Source organism: Sceloporus undulatus, chromosome 3 (genome assembly GCF_019175285.1).
Source record: "Sceloporus undulatus isolate JIND9_A2432 ecotype Alabama chromosome 3, SceUnd_v1.1, whole genome shotgun sequence".
Taxonomy (NCBI): Eukaryota; Metazoa; Chordata; class Lepidosauria; order Squamata; family Phrynosomatidae; genus Sceloporus; species Sceloporus undulatus.
In genome coordinates this window covers 4,270,500-4,289,081 of record NC_056524.1, presented here as the reverse complement: position 1 = coordinate 4,289,081, position 18,582 = coordinate 4,270,500, and the positions used below count along the sequence as shown (strand labels likewise).

Here is an 18,582-nt window from a genome sequence, read left to right as displayed (position 1 = left end):
TGCCCAGTTTTCTGGTTCCCAGGGATATCCACAAATGCACTGGCTGACAGTGGGGCATTATCTAGCTGTCTTTATGAGGTGAATCTGTCGTCATAAGGCCTCTGAGATACAAGCGCAGGGTCTGTGAACGGCATTTCAGAGGGCAAAGAACAGCGGAGAGAGAAGACATGACTTAGCACCATGGGAGGTGAAATGGAGCTATTGCCTCCTGGGCAGTGACCTGCTTCTGGCTACAAGACTCTCTGTCCGTGCCCACAAGATGCGACCCCATTTCTTTATATCGGTCTGGGCTTTCTCCTCATCTGTGCGTATCTGGCTCTGCTACTGAGGCATATTCACGCAACAGAGCTGTTCCGGAAGTAAATTTGGGCCACCAGAACAACATTCGCCATCGTGGACCCGGTTCAGAGGTTCGCTTACAGGATGACCGAGAAGCTGCCAGCAACGTAGGCCAAAACCACCTTGAAGGCGAAATGCACCATTTTGAACCTGTAAATCAGGGGTAGGCAACCTGCGGCCCGGCAAGGCCTTGGGACCAGCCCCTGCCCGGTCCTGCCGCTGATTGCCGCCGGAGCCTTTGGCCTCTCGCATGAGGGTGTGGGGCCTTTGGCCTATCAGGAGGAGGTGGGCAAGGGGGGGCAAGCGGCAGGAAAGGGGGGCAACTGTCTATAGAAGACTTCCAAAACATGCATTTATATTAACATTTTTTAAAAAATCAGCAATTTTTTTTGTGTGTCTTCCATTTTTTTAAAAAAAAGGTGTCCTCCATTTGAAAATTTTGTCCTACATTTGTCCTGGTTTATTTATTTATTTAATTTTTTTTTTAAAAAAAAATATTTATTTATTTATTTATTTGCTTCGGCCCCCCAGTTGTCTGAGGGACAGCAACCCGGCCCCTGGCTCAAAAAGGTTGCCTACCCCTGCTGTAAATGATGGGATCTGCCGAAATCCCAGGCTGCGAGGTTTAGCACCTGAATTTTCTCCCTTGTAAGGCAGCAGTAATGGAAACTGTTCCTTCTCTGTGGCATCTATGAAGGAGGATCATGAAGTCTATGCTGACAAAGCCTCTGGATGATATTAAAGTATCCGTTAATGAAACTAAGAGTTGGTTTTATTCTTTTGCTGGCCATACTGTCAAACTGCAAATGGGGAATGGTGGTGTAGTCTCCCCAGGATCCGTTCTGGATCTAGCATGGTTGCTGGGGAAGCGTAAAAGGGAGGCCAGATCTGCCCATCCCGCCTTAACAAGTGAAACCCCTGAGTACAATTTGCACCGCACCAGCAATGCCCCTTGGTAGCAAGGCCCAGGAAATAGCCTTTTAAAAGTGGCCTTCCAGTCATTTCCTATTTTGGAAAAAAGCCAAAACAGGCCAGAAGTAATTCCCACATCTACAGAAGAGCAGAACTGGGAAGCTGCTTTATACTGAGTCATCTCCAGTATAAAGACTTCAGTTTCATTATTGATTTAGCAGGAAAATAAATCCTATTTGTTCTTTAAAAATAAATATAATTTAGTGACATGATTACAGGAAAAGGCCTTGCAATGGGCAGGTGTCAGAACTCCCCTGCATTCATATATTCATTAGTCATTTATATATTCATTTGGGGATTCTGTCAGAGGGATTATTAGGTTAGGGTTTTGTTTAGATGTTATTTGATTAAGGACATAATAGGTTTGATATATATTGGTTAGTTAGAATGTACTAGAAGGGGATAGATAGATGGCTAGCTTCTGTGCTTGCTTATTAGGATTGGAATGTTACAATGTTAGGGAGTTACCCAGCCAGGCTCTTGTGTTGGGAGGGGTGAGTTAAACCTTAAGAGTTAATATGTTCCTGATATTAATATATGTTGTTGCTATGCTTTATATGCACCATGTATGTTGGGTTGTGGGATGATGGGATATATAACCATTCTTATATATACTCATAGGTTGTTAAGGTTTTATATTACTTAGTTTAGTAGGGGTGGATGTCTGGGCTTCAAGGCCACAGGTGCAAGGAGGAGATAACACTTGGTGAGAACTTAATTGTTTTGGGAACAGGCCGGGGAGGCCGGACAAGAGGACACTACGTCATCTGGGTGGAGATTCCTCACTGCGCGGGAAAGACTGATCCAATTAATTAACTTTATTGCTTTATGGGGGTGGGTCTGCTCGTGGGACTATATAACCCATCTGTAACTATGTATCTTCATTCCTGACAAAGAAGTCACTTCTGTTGCCTATACCTTTTACCTTTCAATAAAGCTGTTACTCTTTAGAAGCACAGCCTCTTGTTGTTTGGGGGTGGCAATTGGGAGCCTGACAGTTTGTCAGGAATCCTGCATTGTAGGGTTCGGGCGGAGGTGCTGTTTTCTGCTGACCTCTCTAAGCCCAGCACCCTACACCCATTCCCCTTTCCCCTAACTTTTTAACCTGCCTGATGGAGGAGCGACTGGAGCAGCAATGTGTCGCCCTCGCCTTGCAGTTGGAGCAGATTGCAAGGGCTGCAGAGCGTCTGTCTGAATACCTGGAGCAGGGAGCAGGCGAGACGGGCAGGAGGAACAGGGAAAGCTGCTTGGAGGAGTTAAGCCCCAAAGGAAGGGGGCTGAAGAGCCGGGTGGCGGCTATCTTGTCTCCAAGGAGGAAACGGCTTGCCCTGAAGTTGTGGAGCCGGGGCCAGACGGCTGCAAAGGAAAGCCAGGTCCCAGAAGCCTCAAGGGAGGCTGAGATTCTTCAGCGGGTAAGAGGCATACAATTAAATGTCTCACAGACTTGGGTTGGAGTGTTGGAATGCATGAGGTCCCTCCAAGAGAGGAAGAGAGCATCCCTACATCTACCGGGGGCCCAAGCTAAAGACCCAGAAGGAAGATGGAAGCAGTTGGCTTCGCCGTCGCAGCGGGGTGAGTGGCCAGACCTTGTTCTCCGACACGGGGTGGGCCGGAGACCCAAGGCTGTAGTAGGACCCATGGAGGGACCCCGGGGACAGCAGCCCCAGGGTGAGAAGGGAATAATCCCAGCAGCGTGGGTGGCGCCTCAAACAGGGGCAGCGGTGGCAGAGAGGGCCACGGAGGCGACCCAGGAGCCTCAGACGCACCGAGGTGGTGACATCCCAAGACCTGATGCCAGAACTCCCACAGCGGGTTGTTCTACAGTCCCAGGAGAACATGCAACAAAAGAGTTAAAGCTACAGCCCCAGAGCAAAGGGAGTAAAGGCCCAGCTGCTCTGGTGTCAACCAGGAAGATCACCAAAAAGATGGGGAGGGCAACTCCAAACCCTCAGCAGCTTCAGTCAAGCCCAATCCAGGAAACCATGAGTTTAGATGCTGCAACTCCGGAGAGAGAGGATGGTGCTGCAACATTAATAACTCCAGCTCCAGCCCGAGGAGGGAAATCAAGAAGACAGGCGGACAGACAGCTGGAGCAGGACTATTCCAACAGCCAAATAACTACCAGCAACGGGCAGTTAAACGGCTCCAAATCGAGCAGTGGAGGACGGAAGATTCAGCCAGAGGTGAGACCGGCGTTCGGGAACGGACCCCCCAGCAATGGTGAGCAATGCCAAACCCCTTTTTGGGACCCAGTGGATGGCCCCTGTGTTGCCACGTGCCCGAGGGTGGGGGAATGGAGTCCCAAGGCAAACCAAAGGCTCAGTGCACGGCTCCCAAGGTGGGGTGCCTGGCCAAGCCCCAGAACCTGTGGCTTTGGGCCACAAGGAGCCTAGGCGGGGACATGGTCCAGAAACCCAAGAGCAACAGCCTACCCAGCTATCATGGCCTTCAGGGCCTGAACAGAGATTGCCACCTGACAAAGGACAGTGCCCGTTCAAGCTAAAACAAGCAAGGGTGGGGGAGATCCGAGAAGAGACGGTTCAGCCTAGCCAGATGCCCCCCACCCCACCACCAAGTCCAGACCCCCCAGGGGGCCCAATACGGTTTCCACAGTGGTGGCAAGCCTTGAGCTGGCGGAGACAGCCGTGGAGCAGGCCAGCCTCGCCGGATGGGACTGGGGAGGTAACAGACACAGCTGCGTTCATCTCTCAAAGCTTTAATTTGCGCTGGAGAGATAGCCAGACATCAGCACAAACAACTGCCCAAACGGCCGGCTCCTTTGCGTTGCAAGCTTTGACACTAAGGGCAACCTCCCAAAGCACTGACATAAACCAGAGTCCGGGAGAAGGGGAGGATGAGCCAAGTGACCCAGTGCTAGTAAAGGGCCGAGACGTTAAAGAAGGGGAAGGGCCCCTAAAGGATGATATGGAGTCCCAGCAACCTGCTGAGATCGAGCCAGTGGGGCGGGTGTTCCCTAAACACAATTGCAGTGACAATGAGGTTTCAAAGACTAAAGAACTGTGCCATGGACACTTGACTATGCATGCTTCTAATGCAAGCTTTTGTGAAGTGCTGGACGCCAAACTTAAAGAAAGTCTAGCAACGCAAACCATTAAGCCAATTGAGTTGCAAGACATTGACCATGATATGTTTAAGTTGAAAATCTCTTCCTATGAATCTACTGCCAATGCCGATGGGGGCGTTCGATCGATCCCTGAAGGGGAAAAGACCGCCCTTGACTCCAAGGGGAGTAGAGGGTTTGCACCGTTACCAGAGACTGGTTCCAGATTCAGAATTGTTGAGGGGGCTTCCAAGGTGGCCTTAGATTGTTTCCGGGATCCAGGGACTACAAAAGCTCAATCAAGTCAGAACCGTCAAAAAGAGACTTTAACTGCAGCTTCACCCAGTGCCTTTGAGCTGGTTGAGCAAAAGGTTATGTTCTGCAAAAAGACTAAATTTAAGTGGCAAGCCAAAAAGATGCCAGAACAGCGTCAGCCAGTCCTCGCCCAGATGGAGGACAAAGCCACAAGTCCGGGGGGAGCTTCTATCAAGCCTCGAGAAGTTTGGTCTTGTTTGCCAACTGATGGGCCAGATACTTTTGCTTCCAGGGGGAGAAGAGCTCTTAAATTGCCTCCAACTTTGTTGCAGCAGCTGGCTGAGGAAAACAAGCTCAAGCGGCAAGCCGCTTGGCTGAATTATGGTCTCTCGGGGGGAGGGAAAGCCCAACAGGGCCCAACTAAGTTAAATGCTTTGAATGTTTGCTCACTTGAACGCAGAGATTTGGAGATTGGCAAGAAGAGATTGATGAGACGTAAGAATCCGGAGATTCCACATTGCAAAGACATTTTTGTTGGTGTTGGACATTGGGTTAACAATGCTTCGGACTTTGGGTGATTTGGATTATGGGATTTGTATGCTGGTTTTGTTATTATTGGCATTGGGTTTGAACCTATTTGCCTGCATTTCGGATGCTGTATGAATATTCTTATTTGGTTTAATAATATAAAGTTAAGTTCTGTTTTCTTTGATACTGTTGTTAGAGACTAATCATAATTTTATAACACTTTTGGGGTTTTATACTGTCTTTGGGACACATATGTTTTATGGTATGCTACTATAACTGATTGATGTTTATTTTCTTAAATTGTTCCTTTGTCTTATTAGCTTAGACTAATGGAGTTCTTATAGTACTAGTTATTATAGCCACATGGTGCCTTTGTTTTACTTTGTGGGGGTTAGTATATTATGGTTTGAATTCTGGATTATATAAGTTACTATTTTTATTTGATACTTCAGCTTTAGAACTTTATAAGTTGTACTGGTTATTGCAGTTTGCATTTATTGTTGATATTTTACGGTTCATCTTTTCTATGGGGTGAGTGTATCTTCAGGGGGGCAGACTGTCAGAACTCCCCTGCATTCATATATTCATTAGTCATTTATATATTCATTTGGGGATTCTGTCAGAGGGATTATTAGGTTAGGGTTTTGTTTAGATGTTATTTGATTAAGGACATAATAGGTTTGATATATATTGGTTAGTTAGAATGTACTAGAAGGGGATAGATAGATGGGTCAGTTTCCACTGGTCTCTCTTTGAAGCAGTTGCCTGTTTTTAAAGAGCAGCTCTTTCCTGCCCTGGCTTTCCCTGGAGAGGAACCACCTGTTCTGCCCGTTTGCTGCCGCCTTCTCAGCTGGTGGCCTGGTGCAGCTTCTGCCTCCTTTGGTGCTCCTCCGCTTGCTGCTTCTGATATTCCCTCATGCAGTCCTTGAAGCCCTGCACTTGCTGCTGGCATTTCCGCCAGTCCTGATGCTCAGCCATGCACTCCTGCACCGCGTGGTGGAAGGAGGCACAGCCGGTGCGGGCGATCATTCGGTCAAAAGGGTCTTCCTCTTCTTCCTCTGCTTTTGGTTTCCGGCTCCAGTTGTGACCAGAGGGGCTGGCACTGGACATATTGAGGGATCTGGAAGGGACAGTGAGATAGGATAACAATCAAGAAGGTGGAAGGAGCTTTATATTTCGACATGACTGTGGCTCAAGACAGTACCTACCAAGCCCCTTCTGCATGCAGGATCTCACAGGGAGCCAAGCGCTCCCTGGGACAAGATGGCCAGACTTAGGGTTGCCATAATTGTCCACTTTTACCAGGGACAAAATGTGGAACAAATTCAAGACCAAACTGTAGGACAACTGCAGGACAAAACTCAGCCCAAAATGTAAGACATTGAAGAAAAATGGTGGACCTTAAATGTCCTACATTTTGAGCTGAGTAGACTCCACATTTGTTCCACGGCTGAAGAGACTTTTCCCTGGAGCTTGCAGCCATTGCTCTGGGTCCTAGTCTCTTGCTCCCTCTGGAAATAGCTCAACAAGGCTATCATCATATTGCCTCTTCATCTTCTCTTCTTTGGCCTGACTGTCTTTTCCAGTGAGTCAAGTCTTCTAACAGGACAAGAGCCTCAGTTTAGTGATTTTAGCTTCTAGGGAGAGAATGGTGGAGTTGGAAGGGGCCTCATGGGCCGCCGAATCCAGCCCCTGCTCAGCCTAAGAGATCCGGATAGAGCCTCCTCCTGAGCAGGGAGAGAACTAGAAGTGGCTTAAAGCACAGTCAAGAGGGTAGTAGAGCAATGGCTCTTTCGCACGATCTGCTGCTGCACCAAAAGGAGGGAGCGAGGGAGGGAGGGAAGGTTGTATCTGGCCTGGGCTTCTGGGGGGGCAGCCCTGGGCAGAAGGAAGAGGCCTTAGGCGGAAAGGCCTTCTGGGGCATCCAGGCTCAAGTCAATCGGAGTTCACTTAAAGAAACCTTAAATCTTAGGGTTCTTTAAGGGGGACCTGAAGTGTCCTCCATTTTGGGATGAGTTTTGTCCTTCACTTTGGTCTCGAATTTGTCCTACATTCTGTCCCTGGTTTTAGTGGACAATCCTGGCAACCCAGGGCCTTTGGGCAAGAACCAAGAGGGCCATGGCAACCCCTTCCTTACCTCTCCTCCTTCCTTCCTGCCAGGCCTGGCCCTCCTTCTCCCTCAGGCGCTGCCTTCTTCGTCGTCGGGCCCGGAGGAGACAGACGGGGCCTGGGCCTGGGGCCTGGCTCGCTCCCTGGGACGAGGAGGACGGAGGAGGAGCCTAAGATGGCGGACTAAGATGGCGTCCTCCTCGTCGTCGTCGTCGTCGGGGTCCGAGGCCTTTCCCCCCTCCGCCGCCGCCGCCGCCGTGCTCCGGATCCAGGGCGACTGGGAGCAGGCCCTCCGGTGGGGACCCCGCCTCCCTCCCTCCCCGCCTCGTCCCTCGGCTTGGTCCTTCCCCCATTCAGGTGCCCCTTCCATAAGGTTCCCCCTCTTCCTTTCCAGCTATTCAGGTATCCCCCATTAATCCAGTTTCATTCCGCTTCAACTGCCCTGGGGCTCAATGCTCTGCCAGGGAATTCTGGGAAGCCTTCTCTGGGGCCGCAACAAACTCCAGTTCCCAGGGTCCCAAACCGCGCTTTGGCCCTTCTTTCTTTCTCCTTAGCGAGGGTCACAGGAGGCTGAGTACATCAAACCATTTACAAACACCTGTGGAAACAGCAGCTTTACTCAGAGTAACGGGGCTTTTGTTGCCTTTGTAGGAAGAACGAGGAGGAGGCCTGGCTGAGCTGCAGGAGCCCAGGTGAGCAGCCCTAGGACCATCGCACCTGAGAGATGGAACAGGCAATAAGGACCATCCGTCATCATCATCATCATCATCATCATCATGAAGTCCAAACTCTTATACACAACTACAGCATTACTAAAGATGCCATCCAAACTCTGCCAAAGTCGTCCAAAGACAGAGGGACCACCATCTTTCTTTCAAAGCAATCTCTTCCGCTGCTGAACAGATCTTAGAGTAGAGAAGTGCTTCCTAATGTTTAGGCAGACCTGAACCCCTTTGCTTATGGTATTTCTGTACTGTCTCATAAACCAAGGTCCTTGAAGCACTCCACACAATTTGAAACAACAATAGAAGCAGTAGAAATACCCCATATAAAATAAGCATTTAGTTGCTCAAGGCCTGCTGTTGCCTTTTAAGGGTTTCATATCACTCTCAAGGTGAGCATCACACAGCAAACCTAGCAGAACTACTTGGGGAGCATTGAATTGCCAGGTGATCTCACCAGGGCCTATCTGAGATCTTGACCATTTAATCCAGTGCAAGTCTATTCAGAAATAAGCCACTGTGTTTGCAAGGGGGCTTACTCTCCTGTAAATGTCTATAGCAGGAGTGGCATTGTTGTGAGGCACTCACACCTCCAGTCGAACCAAATGAGTGGCTACAGAAAAGCTGGTTCTTCCCACCCTTTCATAGCCCTGCTTTTCTGCTTCTAAGAATAGCCTGCCTCATGGAAACTATGTGAATGTTTTCCACAGAGAAAGCTTTATGTTTCACATTTCTGTAAGATAGGCTTCTGTTAGAGGCATGGAAGCAAAGAAGACTGGCTTTTAAAAAAGCAAAAAAACACTTGAACTATGTTATACTTCATCCCTTGGAACATTTTCAGTGTAATCCTCCTGCTTCTTTCATTTTCTCCTGTAGATCTACTCTAAAGTGACAATATTGGCCTACCTTACAGGGCTGTTGTAAGGATTACTGTGATCTGAGAAGCATGTGATAGGTATGGGCATGTCTGGTCCACATGAACTGGAAATGTTCAAATGGCGCTTTACATCCCAGCAAGTTAAGCTGACTGGATGTTCCTTTTATATGATGAGATATTTGACATAGGGTGGGTTAGAAATATACTAATAGTAGTAGTAATAATCTTCAAGTGCTTTTTTAACATGAAAAAACAAATATGTCCCTGTAGCTTCCTTACAGTGCTTAACTCACCGTCTTCCTCTTTTTGTTGCTGCGATCCAGGGAAACCTACTCTCTATGGCACACTGACTTCTCAGGGGATCAACTCAGACGGAATTCCTGAAATCACAGCCTCTGAAGGATTTTCTGTCAGTGAAATAACAAAGGTACTGTCACTTCCATCTGTACATTGAAGGGCAGGATGGCTGTTAATAGAAAGAAATAAGCCAGCCATATCATGTCTGGTTGCCACATATAGGCCAGAATTTACTCTTGTGGTCTATGTTGCATTTTGTGTTGTTAAATGCCTTTGAGTGGACTTCAACTTGTGGCAACCCCATGAGAGAGATACCTCTCCCACTGTCAAACAGCTCTGACTGTCAGGAAGCTCCTCTTAACACTTAGATGAAATCACTTTTCCTCTAGTTTGAATCCATTGTTATGTGTCCTGTTCTCTGGAGCAGCAGAAAACAAGTTTGCTCCATCCTCAGTGTGTCACCCCTTCAAATATTTAAACATCACCCCTTAACCATTTCTTCTCCAGGCTAAACATACCCAGCTCCCTACATTTCTCCTCATAAGAAATGGTTTCCAGACCCTTCGCCATTTTGGTCGCCTTCCTCTGGACATGCTCTAGCTTCTCCATGCCTTTGCATACTGATATTTCAGTCTAACATAGCTATTGCTCTGAATTCTACCCCCACAGTAGCATCCTCTAACTCATATTCACCAGCTACTGGTAGTAGGAGGTAGCTACTCTTGAGGGGAGGGGAATCAAGACTAATTGCGTCTCTTTGACTTTCTTGTTTAGAATTTTGCACCAGATTGTTTTGTAGATTATTTGTTTTTCATAAATGTTAATATTTTCTTTTCTCTCTTGCCTGCTGTAGAAAAGTCTACTTGTCTCTTGCCCTTGTGAAAATGCATGCACCAAATTTCTGGCACCCTACACTTCCTTCTGTAGAGTTCATCAAAAAAGTGTAAGTGTTTTTTCAGTGTGATTTGAAATGAGCTGACATTGAATAAAGCTGGAACTTGGGTCAACAGAATTAAGCAGTTAAAAAAAACACACACACAACAGCTTGTAAATAGCTTTGTTCTTACAAAGTTGAAATTGGGAGACCTGGAATTTTACTTCTGTCTTCATTGGTCTTCTTCACTGTATGTGCAACATTAATGCAGCCATCCTGCCAAAGTCTGTCTTAATTACAAAAATTATAAAAATCATTTGATTTGGTTGAAAAAAACCTGTATTCTATGAGTTAGTAGAGCCAGTGTGGTCTAGTGGTTTGAGTGTTGGACTACCACTGTGGAGACCAGGGTTCAAATCCCTGCACAGCCTTGGCAACCCATTGGGTGACCTTAGGCAAATCTCTCTCTCATCCACACCCCAGAACAAATCTTGCCATGAAAATCCCATGATAGGGTCACTCTAGGGTTACCATAAGGTGAAAACAATTTGAAAGCACATAACATATGGAACGGGTTTATCAAAATAAATACCTTTTAGCCTGTTTGCTATGGGCTCTTGTCATTTGTAATTGTGTCCCCCACCCCACCTTCCCTCTCTGTTTTAGATCACGTGCCTCGACATTTCTAGTGGTGGCGGACTTGGAGTGTCAACCAGTGCTGATGGGACTATGAAAATTTGGCAGGCTTCAAACGGAGAAATAAGAGTAAGAATCAGATTTATTGCTGGGGGGGGATTTAGAATCTACAAAGTCTAGAAAATCCAAATGTTTAACCAATCCATCTCTTTCTCAAACTGCTATTTCGGCTCAAGAGCTTTAAAAAGAGTTTGAGGACTAGAAGGAGGGTGTTGGAAAAACACTTTTCCTTGGGGGGAAAGGGAACGTAACTACAGTATCTGATAAATATCGATATATGTGTGTATGTGTCTGTGTCTGTATATTGTGCCCTGGAAAGTGTTTCTGATACTTAACCTAACTAAACTGTTCCACACTTTAAACATCTTGCTTGTAGGGAAATTAATTTATTGTAACCAGCTATTCCTAAAGAAATCCAAGGATCTGGTTGCTTTTGACTCTGCTGAGAATCAACTAACCTTCTCCACATCAGAAACAATCCCAAACATTGTGACTGGTTCTGCCGGAATTCAAGAGCTTATCTGTTCTCTTTCCCATATCCTTCCCCAAGGCTGACTGATTTCTGTATAGTGGATTTAGCAGCAGTGTCCTCATGATCATGAGTAGGAGTTCACATAGAGAAATCTGTCAGAAGAAAGCTGCATTAGAACGTATCTCTCTGACATGCTCATTTTCTGTTTATAGGAATATTTTTTTCAAAACAGTTTTGGAAAAGGTGATCTCAATAGCATGAGTGCCAGTCTTTACTCTGTAGTGAATATAGTATTAAGATGAGTATTAGGTGTCAAAGAGCTTTGAATCCTGATTGTAAATAATGTCAGTTATTCACCTAGATTGTATTTGTTGTTATTAATTGTCATCAAGCCAACTTGGACTTATGGCAACCCTATGAATGAGAGAACTGAAGACCACGCTGTTATAAACAGACTTACTCAGGTCTTGCAAACTCAGGGCTGTGGCTTCCTTGGCTGAGTCCATCTACTTGCAATGCAGCCTTCCTCTATCCTGTCTTCCCCCTTAGGAAGCATTATTGTTTTTTCCAGTGATTCATGCATTCTCATGATGTTTCCAAAGTACAACAGCCTCAGATTATTAATGTTAGCTTCTAGGGAGGCTTCAGGCTTGATTTGTTCTAAGACACACTCGTTGGTCTTTTTATCAGTCCATGGTATCTGTAGAGCTCTTCCCCAGTGCTACATTTCAAATAACCAAACTGTATTAGCTTCAATCAAAGCTAGAACATCAGGTCTAAATCAACGTTAGTTCCACTTAAAGTAGACCCATTGAAAGTTGGATTCATGTAAGTGTTGACTTGCCATTCAATGGTTGTTTCAGTAGCTCTGCTCTGGTTGGGACCAGAGCCCTTGAGTCACCTGTTAGATGCTAAATATGAATGGATTTAGGCCTTCGTGATTATTTCTGCTCAGAAACAAAAGCAACTGAGAGATCTAAGGCACTCTAAAGCTTCACTATCATCTAGCCAGTGTCTTGGACTACTCAGTTGGTGTTTGTTGCTTCCTAAAATAAGAGAGAATTAGGCAAAGCTTGTAACTGTGTCACTGTCAACTAATTATTTTGCCTTCCCAGAGGCATTTGGTAGGCCATGTGTACGACGTGAACTGCTGCAGATTTTTTCCATCAGGCATTGTGATCCTGAGTGGGGGGATGGATGCCCAGCTAAAGATCTGGTCGGCAGAAGATGGCAGCTGTGCTGCAACATTTCAGGGCCACAAAGCAGGTACAAAAATGTAACAGTGGAAATAAATGCAATTGCAGTGTCTGATTGAAGACATGGGTGTTTGAGCTTTAAACGGAGGTTGGCAAAGTGTGGGTCATGGGCTGCGTGCGGCGCCCTAGGAAGTAAAGACATTTTTTTGCCAAAAATATTTTTGTTGCTCCAAATGCCCCCGCCAAAGTCCTCTAGGAAGTGTGGGGGGCATTTCTACCATGTTTGGAGGTCCCCAAGCAGGGGCCAAACAATTAAACAAAACATTTTTGTCCTAAAATGCCCTCTAGTAGGTTGGGGGGATTTCCACTGCCTATTGGGCCCACCCTGGGCCATTTCCCAATTTGCCAGAGACAGGCCTGATTAATCCTCTTTTCTCCCTCTTTTCCAGTTGCTTCTAAAATTAGTTTCTCTCTCCTCTTGTCCTCAGCTTACTTCAAATGTTGCAAACTGAATTCAAAGTACAAAAGTAGTCTGTGCTCCATGAGCAAAGCAGGAGAAAAAAGTGTAGAATCTTGCCCTTCCCAGTTGGCTCAGGCAAAAGCATATTGCTGCAGCCTCTGCTAGCTTGTCTGTCCTTCCTCATTAACAGCTTTTGCCATTTTGATGACACTGGTTTTGCTTGGCTACATCTCTCCCAGTTTTAGTCTGTGAAATGTTGGAGGGTATAATCCTGTTCCACAGTCCTAGATCAAGTAATACGATTTTTTCTGACCTGCCCCAGACTGTGAGATCTCTGCCTTGCATATCTGTCAAGCTGCCTTGTCCTCTTTCCTGTGATCCTATTGTTTCAGTTCTACTCAGAGTACGTGAGGGATAGAGAGATATTGTGACCATGCTCTCATAGCTCCTGAATTATTCTATTGGAGAAATTTCTCCTCTAACCAGAGGATGAACTAATGCTTTACAGAGTAGTACTATACTTTATAATGAATAGTCCATGTTCTTGAATGGAGTATGAGTGAAGTGTCTTTCAGAACCTTGAAAGGAGTGTCAGTTTCAGGGACTCACCATTCCCTCATGCCATGGTGAGTTTTCCATCACTGTCTGGCAAGCATCAGAGTTCATCCCAGCCTTTTTCATCAGACCGGAGCTGGGAAATGATCCCTGCCACCCAACTGTGGAACTGTTTCTGCTGAAATCCTCAAGCTGGATGGAGAAACTAGTGTTGCTCATTCAGGGTTAAGCTGCCAAACTGTGCTGGTCATCACCATGAAAGCAAACCTGGTGTGTGTGTGTTTGGTGGAATTGTTCTTATTGCTTGGTTTGGTTGCTGAGGACCTCCAAAGCCCAATTCAGATGTACAGATCTCCACCTCTCCAGCTCCCCACCTGCAGCTGAGAAGATGATAATGGATCATTTCAAACTATCAAGTAAATGATCTGCATAAAGTCAGAAACTTCCAGTTGCTGGGTGTTTTCCTTGAGAGCCAAACAGTGGTTTCTTTTCCTAATATTGATTATTCTGTTTTTCTAGGAATCCTGGACACAGCCATCGTGGATCGAGGAAGGAATGTGGTCTCCAGCTCTCGGGATGGCACTGCCCGCCTCTGGGATTGTGGGCGATCGGCCTGCCTAGGCGTAGTGGCTGATTGTGGTGCCCCTGTGAATGGTATTGCTTTGAGTGAAGCTGACAACACCTTAAACCTGGGCTTACCTGAAAAAGTACCCAGTAAGTAATCACATAGGGCCAGTGTGGTGTAGTGGCTTGAGTGCTTTAGTGCTCCCGCTTATGTGACATAGATAGGCCCTCCCAGCAGATCTCAGTCCATGGGCAGGCAGAGGTAATGAGCCAGCATGGTGAACTAATTTGAGGGTTGGACTAGAAGACCAGGGTTCAAATCCCTGCATGGCCATGGAAATCCACTGGGTGATCTTCGGCAAGTTACACTCTCTCAGCCTCAAAGGCAGCAAAGGCAAACCCTCTCTGAACAAATCTTGCCAAGAAAGCCCCACGTGTCACTCAGCAATCTAGCTGTTGCATTTGCCATGGCAGAAGTTTCAAGCCCCTGTAAATACAGTTCCCCAGAGAGTGCTTAGTTCACTATGAAGCGGTATAGAAATGTAAATGTCATTGCTTGCTATTGCTGGATGTTTCATTTCGTATGGGCATATTGTTAGTTTTGAATAAAAAGCTTACTAAAGCATATTGAGCTGATTTTCTTTGTTGACTTCTCCTTGTTCTTTCCATGTTATTTCTACCTCTGGTACCAAATTTTCTATTAAAGAAGTCATGCCAGGAGCACATCGACTAAGGTCCAAGACATACTGCAGAAATAATCCAGTTTGAGACTGCTTTAACTGCCCTGGCTCAGTGCTAGGGAATTCTGGGAACTGTAGTTTTGTGTGACATTTAGCCTTCTCTGTCAGAGAGCTCTGGTGCAACAACAAACTACAATTCCTAGAATTCTCTAACACTGAGCCAAGGCACTTAAAGCGGTCTCAGACTGGATTATTTCTACAGTGTGTTTTGGACCTTAGTTAACTGAGGTGTCGCTGTGGGTGCTGATCCTGATGATGTTACTTTCTAACACAGGTGAGCGTGAAACTGGAACAGAAGGGAAACTCTTGCTGCTGGCTCGAGAGGACAAAAAACTGCAGGGCGTGGGACTCCAAAGCAGGCAACCGGTTAGATTTCTTTTTAACTACATTTAATAATGTTTAATTTGTGACCTCTCATTGGTCACAAATGTACCTGAATGGAAGCTAAGAAGAAGTAGCAACATTTTCTGCTAAACAGCTGAGCTTTCTGGTATGTTCTGCTGGGAGCAATTTTGCTCCTGCTAACTAGGTTATTGTTTATTTATTAAATTTATATTCTGCTTTTCTCTCGGTGTGAGACCCAAGTTGGTTTACAGCATGGAGTGAAGCAACATACAGCCAAAACAATTTACAATACAGACACTGAAAAAACAATTAAATAAAGTGTTAGTAGAAACCCTAATTTAGAATAGTTTAAAAACATTTAAAATATAGCAATGAAGCTAAATACACTGTATCCCTTGTTAAAAGGAACCAATTAAAGGGTAAAGCCCATGTCTAAATTTTAAAAAAAGCTGTTGCTAGCTGGCAGAACAAAAAGCAGAGAGGGCGCCAACCGAACCTCATGTGGGTGGCAGTTCTACAACTTGGGAGTAAACCCCAAGAAGGCCTTCTCCCATGTCCTCTCCGAATGTACCTACAATGGTGGTGGGACCAAGAGAAAGGCCTCCTCCAAGAATAGTAAAGGCAGGCTGATATAGGGAAATGTAGTCCTAGGTCAGGGAGAGGATTGTGGCCCTCCAGATGTTGCTGAATTACCTCTAGCAGTCCTAGCCAGCATAGCCAGTGGTGAGGAATGCTAGCCGTTGCAAGGAAACAATATCTTGTTGTTATTGTGTGCCTTCAAATGGTTTCTGACTTATGGTGGCCCTAAGGCAACCCTATCACAAGGTTTTCTTGGCAAGATTTGTTGAGAGGGCATTTGTTTTTACCTCCCTCTGAGAGTGTGACTTGACCATGGTCACCCAGTGGATTTCCATGGCTGAGTGGAGGATTCAGATCCTGGTTTTCCGAGTCATAGTCCAATGCTCAAACCACTACACCAAACTGTCTCTCATCATCAAAAATGCTGCATAATTCCTGCCCCTACACTTGGATTAGTCAATGCCTTTTTTGCATGTTATTTTCCTACACAGCAATTACCTTTTCAGAGAAATGACAGTTGCCTTCTGTTCTTTTTCTTATCCATAGCCTCTTATATCTAATGTATTTTCTGACTTGTCTCTTCTTCAGATTTTTCTTTTCGTTGGCTCCGATGCTTTTAACTGCTGTACATTCCTCTCCAGCATCTACTTCCTGGGAGGGGCACAAGATGGAAATATATACCAGCTGGATGTGAGAAATACCAAGTGAGTAGAAGTGGAAGGTGGCTGTCACATAACCCAAACAGTGTAGTTGCTGCTCCCTGTGTTGCTCCAGCAGTGTTTGTTAAAAGCAATAAAGGAGCAAATAAAACAAGTGAAAATGTCTTATGTAAGAGATTTACCTTCCTGGATGCAGCAAGGATATTTATAGCAAGGACTTGAAAAAACTTACATCAGTGGTTAAACAGAGTTTGTACTCTTGCATTGTTAGCAAAATTGACACTCAAGCTGCACCTTGTCAGAGGCAAAATAGCTGAAAACACCTGTAAGACTACATGGCATCTGTTCATAACATAGATGTCACATGCAAATTCTAGACATGGCCCACCATTAAACTGTATGATATTTTTGGAAGCTATCATTGGATATTGACTATGGTAATTTGTCTTTGATAGTAATTGTCTGGTTACAATTTGAATCGTGTAATGTTCTCTGTGGTAGGGAAGGGTGGGAAAGGGATAATTTATTATTATACCATGTAAATAGATAATAAAAACTAGAAAAGAAATATAACAGAGGAGGGGTTTGATATGCTCAAGTTTATATTGAAAGAGAATATTGACCAACATGTTCTGGCGTAAGTGTCCCTTTTTGATAGCCATTATTTTCTTGCTGCTCTTTCTAGGGCTCCAGTTCGAATTATTCATAGATCAGGAGCACCTGTCCTTTCCCTGATGCCTTACAAAGATGGATTCATTGCCAGCCAAGGTAGTGCTCCTGTTTCCTTGCACTTTGTTATTAACTGCGATTAGGTCCACTTATGCTTAGGGCAACCTTTTAAGTGGGAAACCTCCAGGACACACAGTTCTCAGAAGTCTGACTTGAGTATAAATTCAGGGCTATAGCTTTTTTGACTGAATTTTTGCATTCCTCTTTTGAGACATCATGAGATGACATGACTTGGTTAGAAAAAGGCAATAGTTCTTAATAAAGTTGAAGGCAGTAAAGAATCGTAGAATCAGATGGATTCTCAAAAAGAGGCTGGAGGACTACCTGCTGGGGATGCTTTAGCTGGAGAGTCTTGTTCTGGTTGAACTTGATGACTCTTTACACTTTAGGATTCTATACTGCCTTCAAATTCACCAAGGCTAATTGCCTTTTTCTAATAAGTCATGTCATCTCATTTTGTCCAAAGTAGGATAGTTTCTGTTTAGTCATTTTGCCTTCTAGGGAGAGTTCAGACTTGATGTGTTTGACTTTTTGGCTTAATTTTACTATCCTACTGATAACTGAATCTTCTAAGGAGTTTATCACATGAAGGAAATTGGAAGTTTATCCCGTGAATATCTTGGAAAATTGCATAATTACACAAAACAATTCCATATGTCATACAAAACCCACCATAAAGTGGTCACAAAGAAGCATTAACACACATCTTTTTACTTTTGGGATTTCAGTGACAATGCATTTCTGAAATCACTTTATTTGCACAATTGCGTGTGATAATCATTTACGCAATTACTCACCATTTTCGCTTTATTTGAGGGATGGTTTAAATGTACTTTAATCTCTCTTTAATGCTGAAATTAATCCCAGTGTGATTAAACTGGGATTTACCTCTCTCATGCCTTTTGGAGTGTTAAGAAGAAGAGGAACATATTTGTTCTTCCTTGTGCTCTCTGGAATACATATATGGGTTGTTCTGCATTCACTTAGAGTTGGCTGGAGCTCTTCCAAGCTAAATATGCTGCACTCCACTGTTTATTTGACTTCTCAGTGTCTTGCAATATTGAGTGGGCAAAAAGTAATATAGGCACTTCATCATACAGAATGTTAAGACTCTGAAAGTAAATCACAGTTTGCTGTTTTTAATCACATTCTGTGCTTGTTTTCAGGGGATGGAACCTGTTTTATCATGCAGCAAGACCTTGATCATGTTGTTGAACTCACCGGGCCAGATTGTGATCCTGTATATAAGGTAACACATATTCAATGTGATAACTTGTTTTATTGTATTTAAAAAATTTTATCCCCATTTATAAAAATGCATCTAAGTGCTTCCATGTTTTGCCATAAACTCTGAACTCTTAGAGGGTTCCTTCTACTTAAACACGAGAAACACCTTTTTACTGTTAGAGCTGTTCAACAGTGGAATAGATTGCCACGAAAGGTGGTGGACTGTCAGTCTTTGGAAGTCTTTAAACAGAGCTTGGATGGGCATCTTTCAGGAGTGCTTCAGTCGTGTATTCCTGGATGGCAGAGGGTGGTATTAGATGGTCCTT

The 18,582-nt window shown here is 44.9% G+C and overlaps 2 protein-coding genes across 5 annotated transcripts; one reads left to right on the top strand and one right to left on the bottom strand.

The window, feature by feature from the left end:
• Positions 1 to 5,886: 5,886 nt before the first annotated feature.
• On the bottom strand, positions 5,887 to 7,429 carry LOC121926168 (cytochrome c oxidase assembly factor 4 homolog, mitochondrial). Its single transcript, XM_042458912.1, has 2 exons — positions 7,293 to 7,429; positions 5,887 to 6,275 (listed from the first exon to the last, which is right to left on the bottom strand). The coding sequence occupies exon 2, from the start codon at positions 6,263 to 6,265 to the stop codon at positions 6,002 to 6,004; it is 264 nt and encodes an 87-aa protein (XP_042314846.1). The 5' UTR covers positions 6,266 to 6,275; positions 7,293 to 7,429; the 3' UTR covers positions 5,887 to 6,001.
• PAAF1 (proteasomal ATPase associated factor 1) lies at positions 7,430 to 18,349 on the top strand. 4 transcript variants are annotated; one of them, XM_042458910.1, is made up of 11 exons: positions 7,430 to 7,559; positions 7,916 to 7,956; positions 9,187 to 9,290; positions 10,014 to 10,103; positions 10,701 to 10,799; positions 12,318 to 12,468; positions 13,933 to 14,127; positions 14,992 to 15,083; positions 16,230 to 16,345; positions 16,986 to 17,068; positions 18,196 to 18,349. In XM_042458910.1, the coding sequence occupies exons 1-11, from the start codon at positions 7,453 to 7,455 to the stop codon at positions 18,318 to 18,320; spliced, it is 1,203 nt and encodes a 400-aa protein (XP_042314844.1). In that variant the 5' UTR covers positions 7,430 to 7,452; the 3' UTR covers positions 18,321 to 18,349. The 4 variants fall into 4 exon arrangements, 3 of the variants coding, with proteins under 3 accessions (XP_042314844.1, XP_042314845.1, XP_042314843.1); XM_042458911.1 differs by having other exon boundaries at positions 7,547 to 7,621; XM_042458909.1 differs by lacking the exons at positions 7,430 to 7,559; positions 7,916 to 7,956 and having other exon boundaries at positions 8,386 to 9,290.
• The last annotated feature ends 233 nt before the right edge of the window (positions 18,350 to 18,582 follow it).

Excerpts from the sequence above, each read along its gene's own strand:
- LOC121926168 (XM_042458912.1), bottom strand. The coding sequence starts at position 6,265 with ATGTCCAGTGCCAGCCCCTCTGGTCACAACTGGAGCCGGAAACCAAAA.
- PAAF1 (XM_042458909.1), top strand. The coding sequence starts at position 9,018 with ATGTTCCTTTTATATGATGAGATATTTGACATAGGGTGGGTTAGAAAT. Across the intron at positions 9,291-10,013 it reads CTGTCAGTGAAATAACAAAG|AAAAGTCTACTTGTCTCTTG; the intron begins GTACTGTCACTT and ends TGCCTGCTGTAG. Across the intron at positions 10,800-12,317 it reads CTTCAAACGGAGAAATAAGA|AGGCATTTGGTAGGCCATGT; the intron begins GTAAGAATCAGA and ends TTGCCTTCCCAG.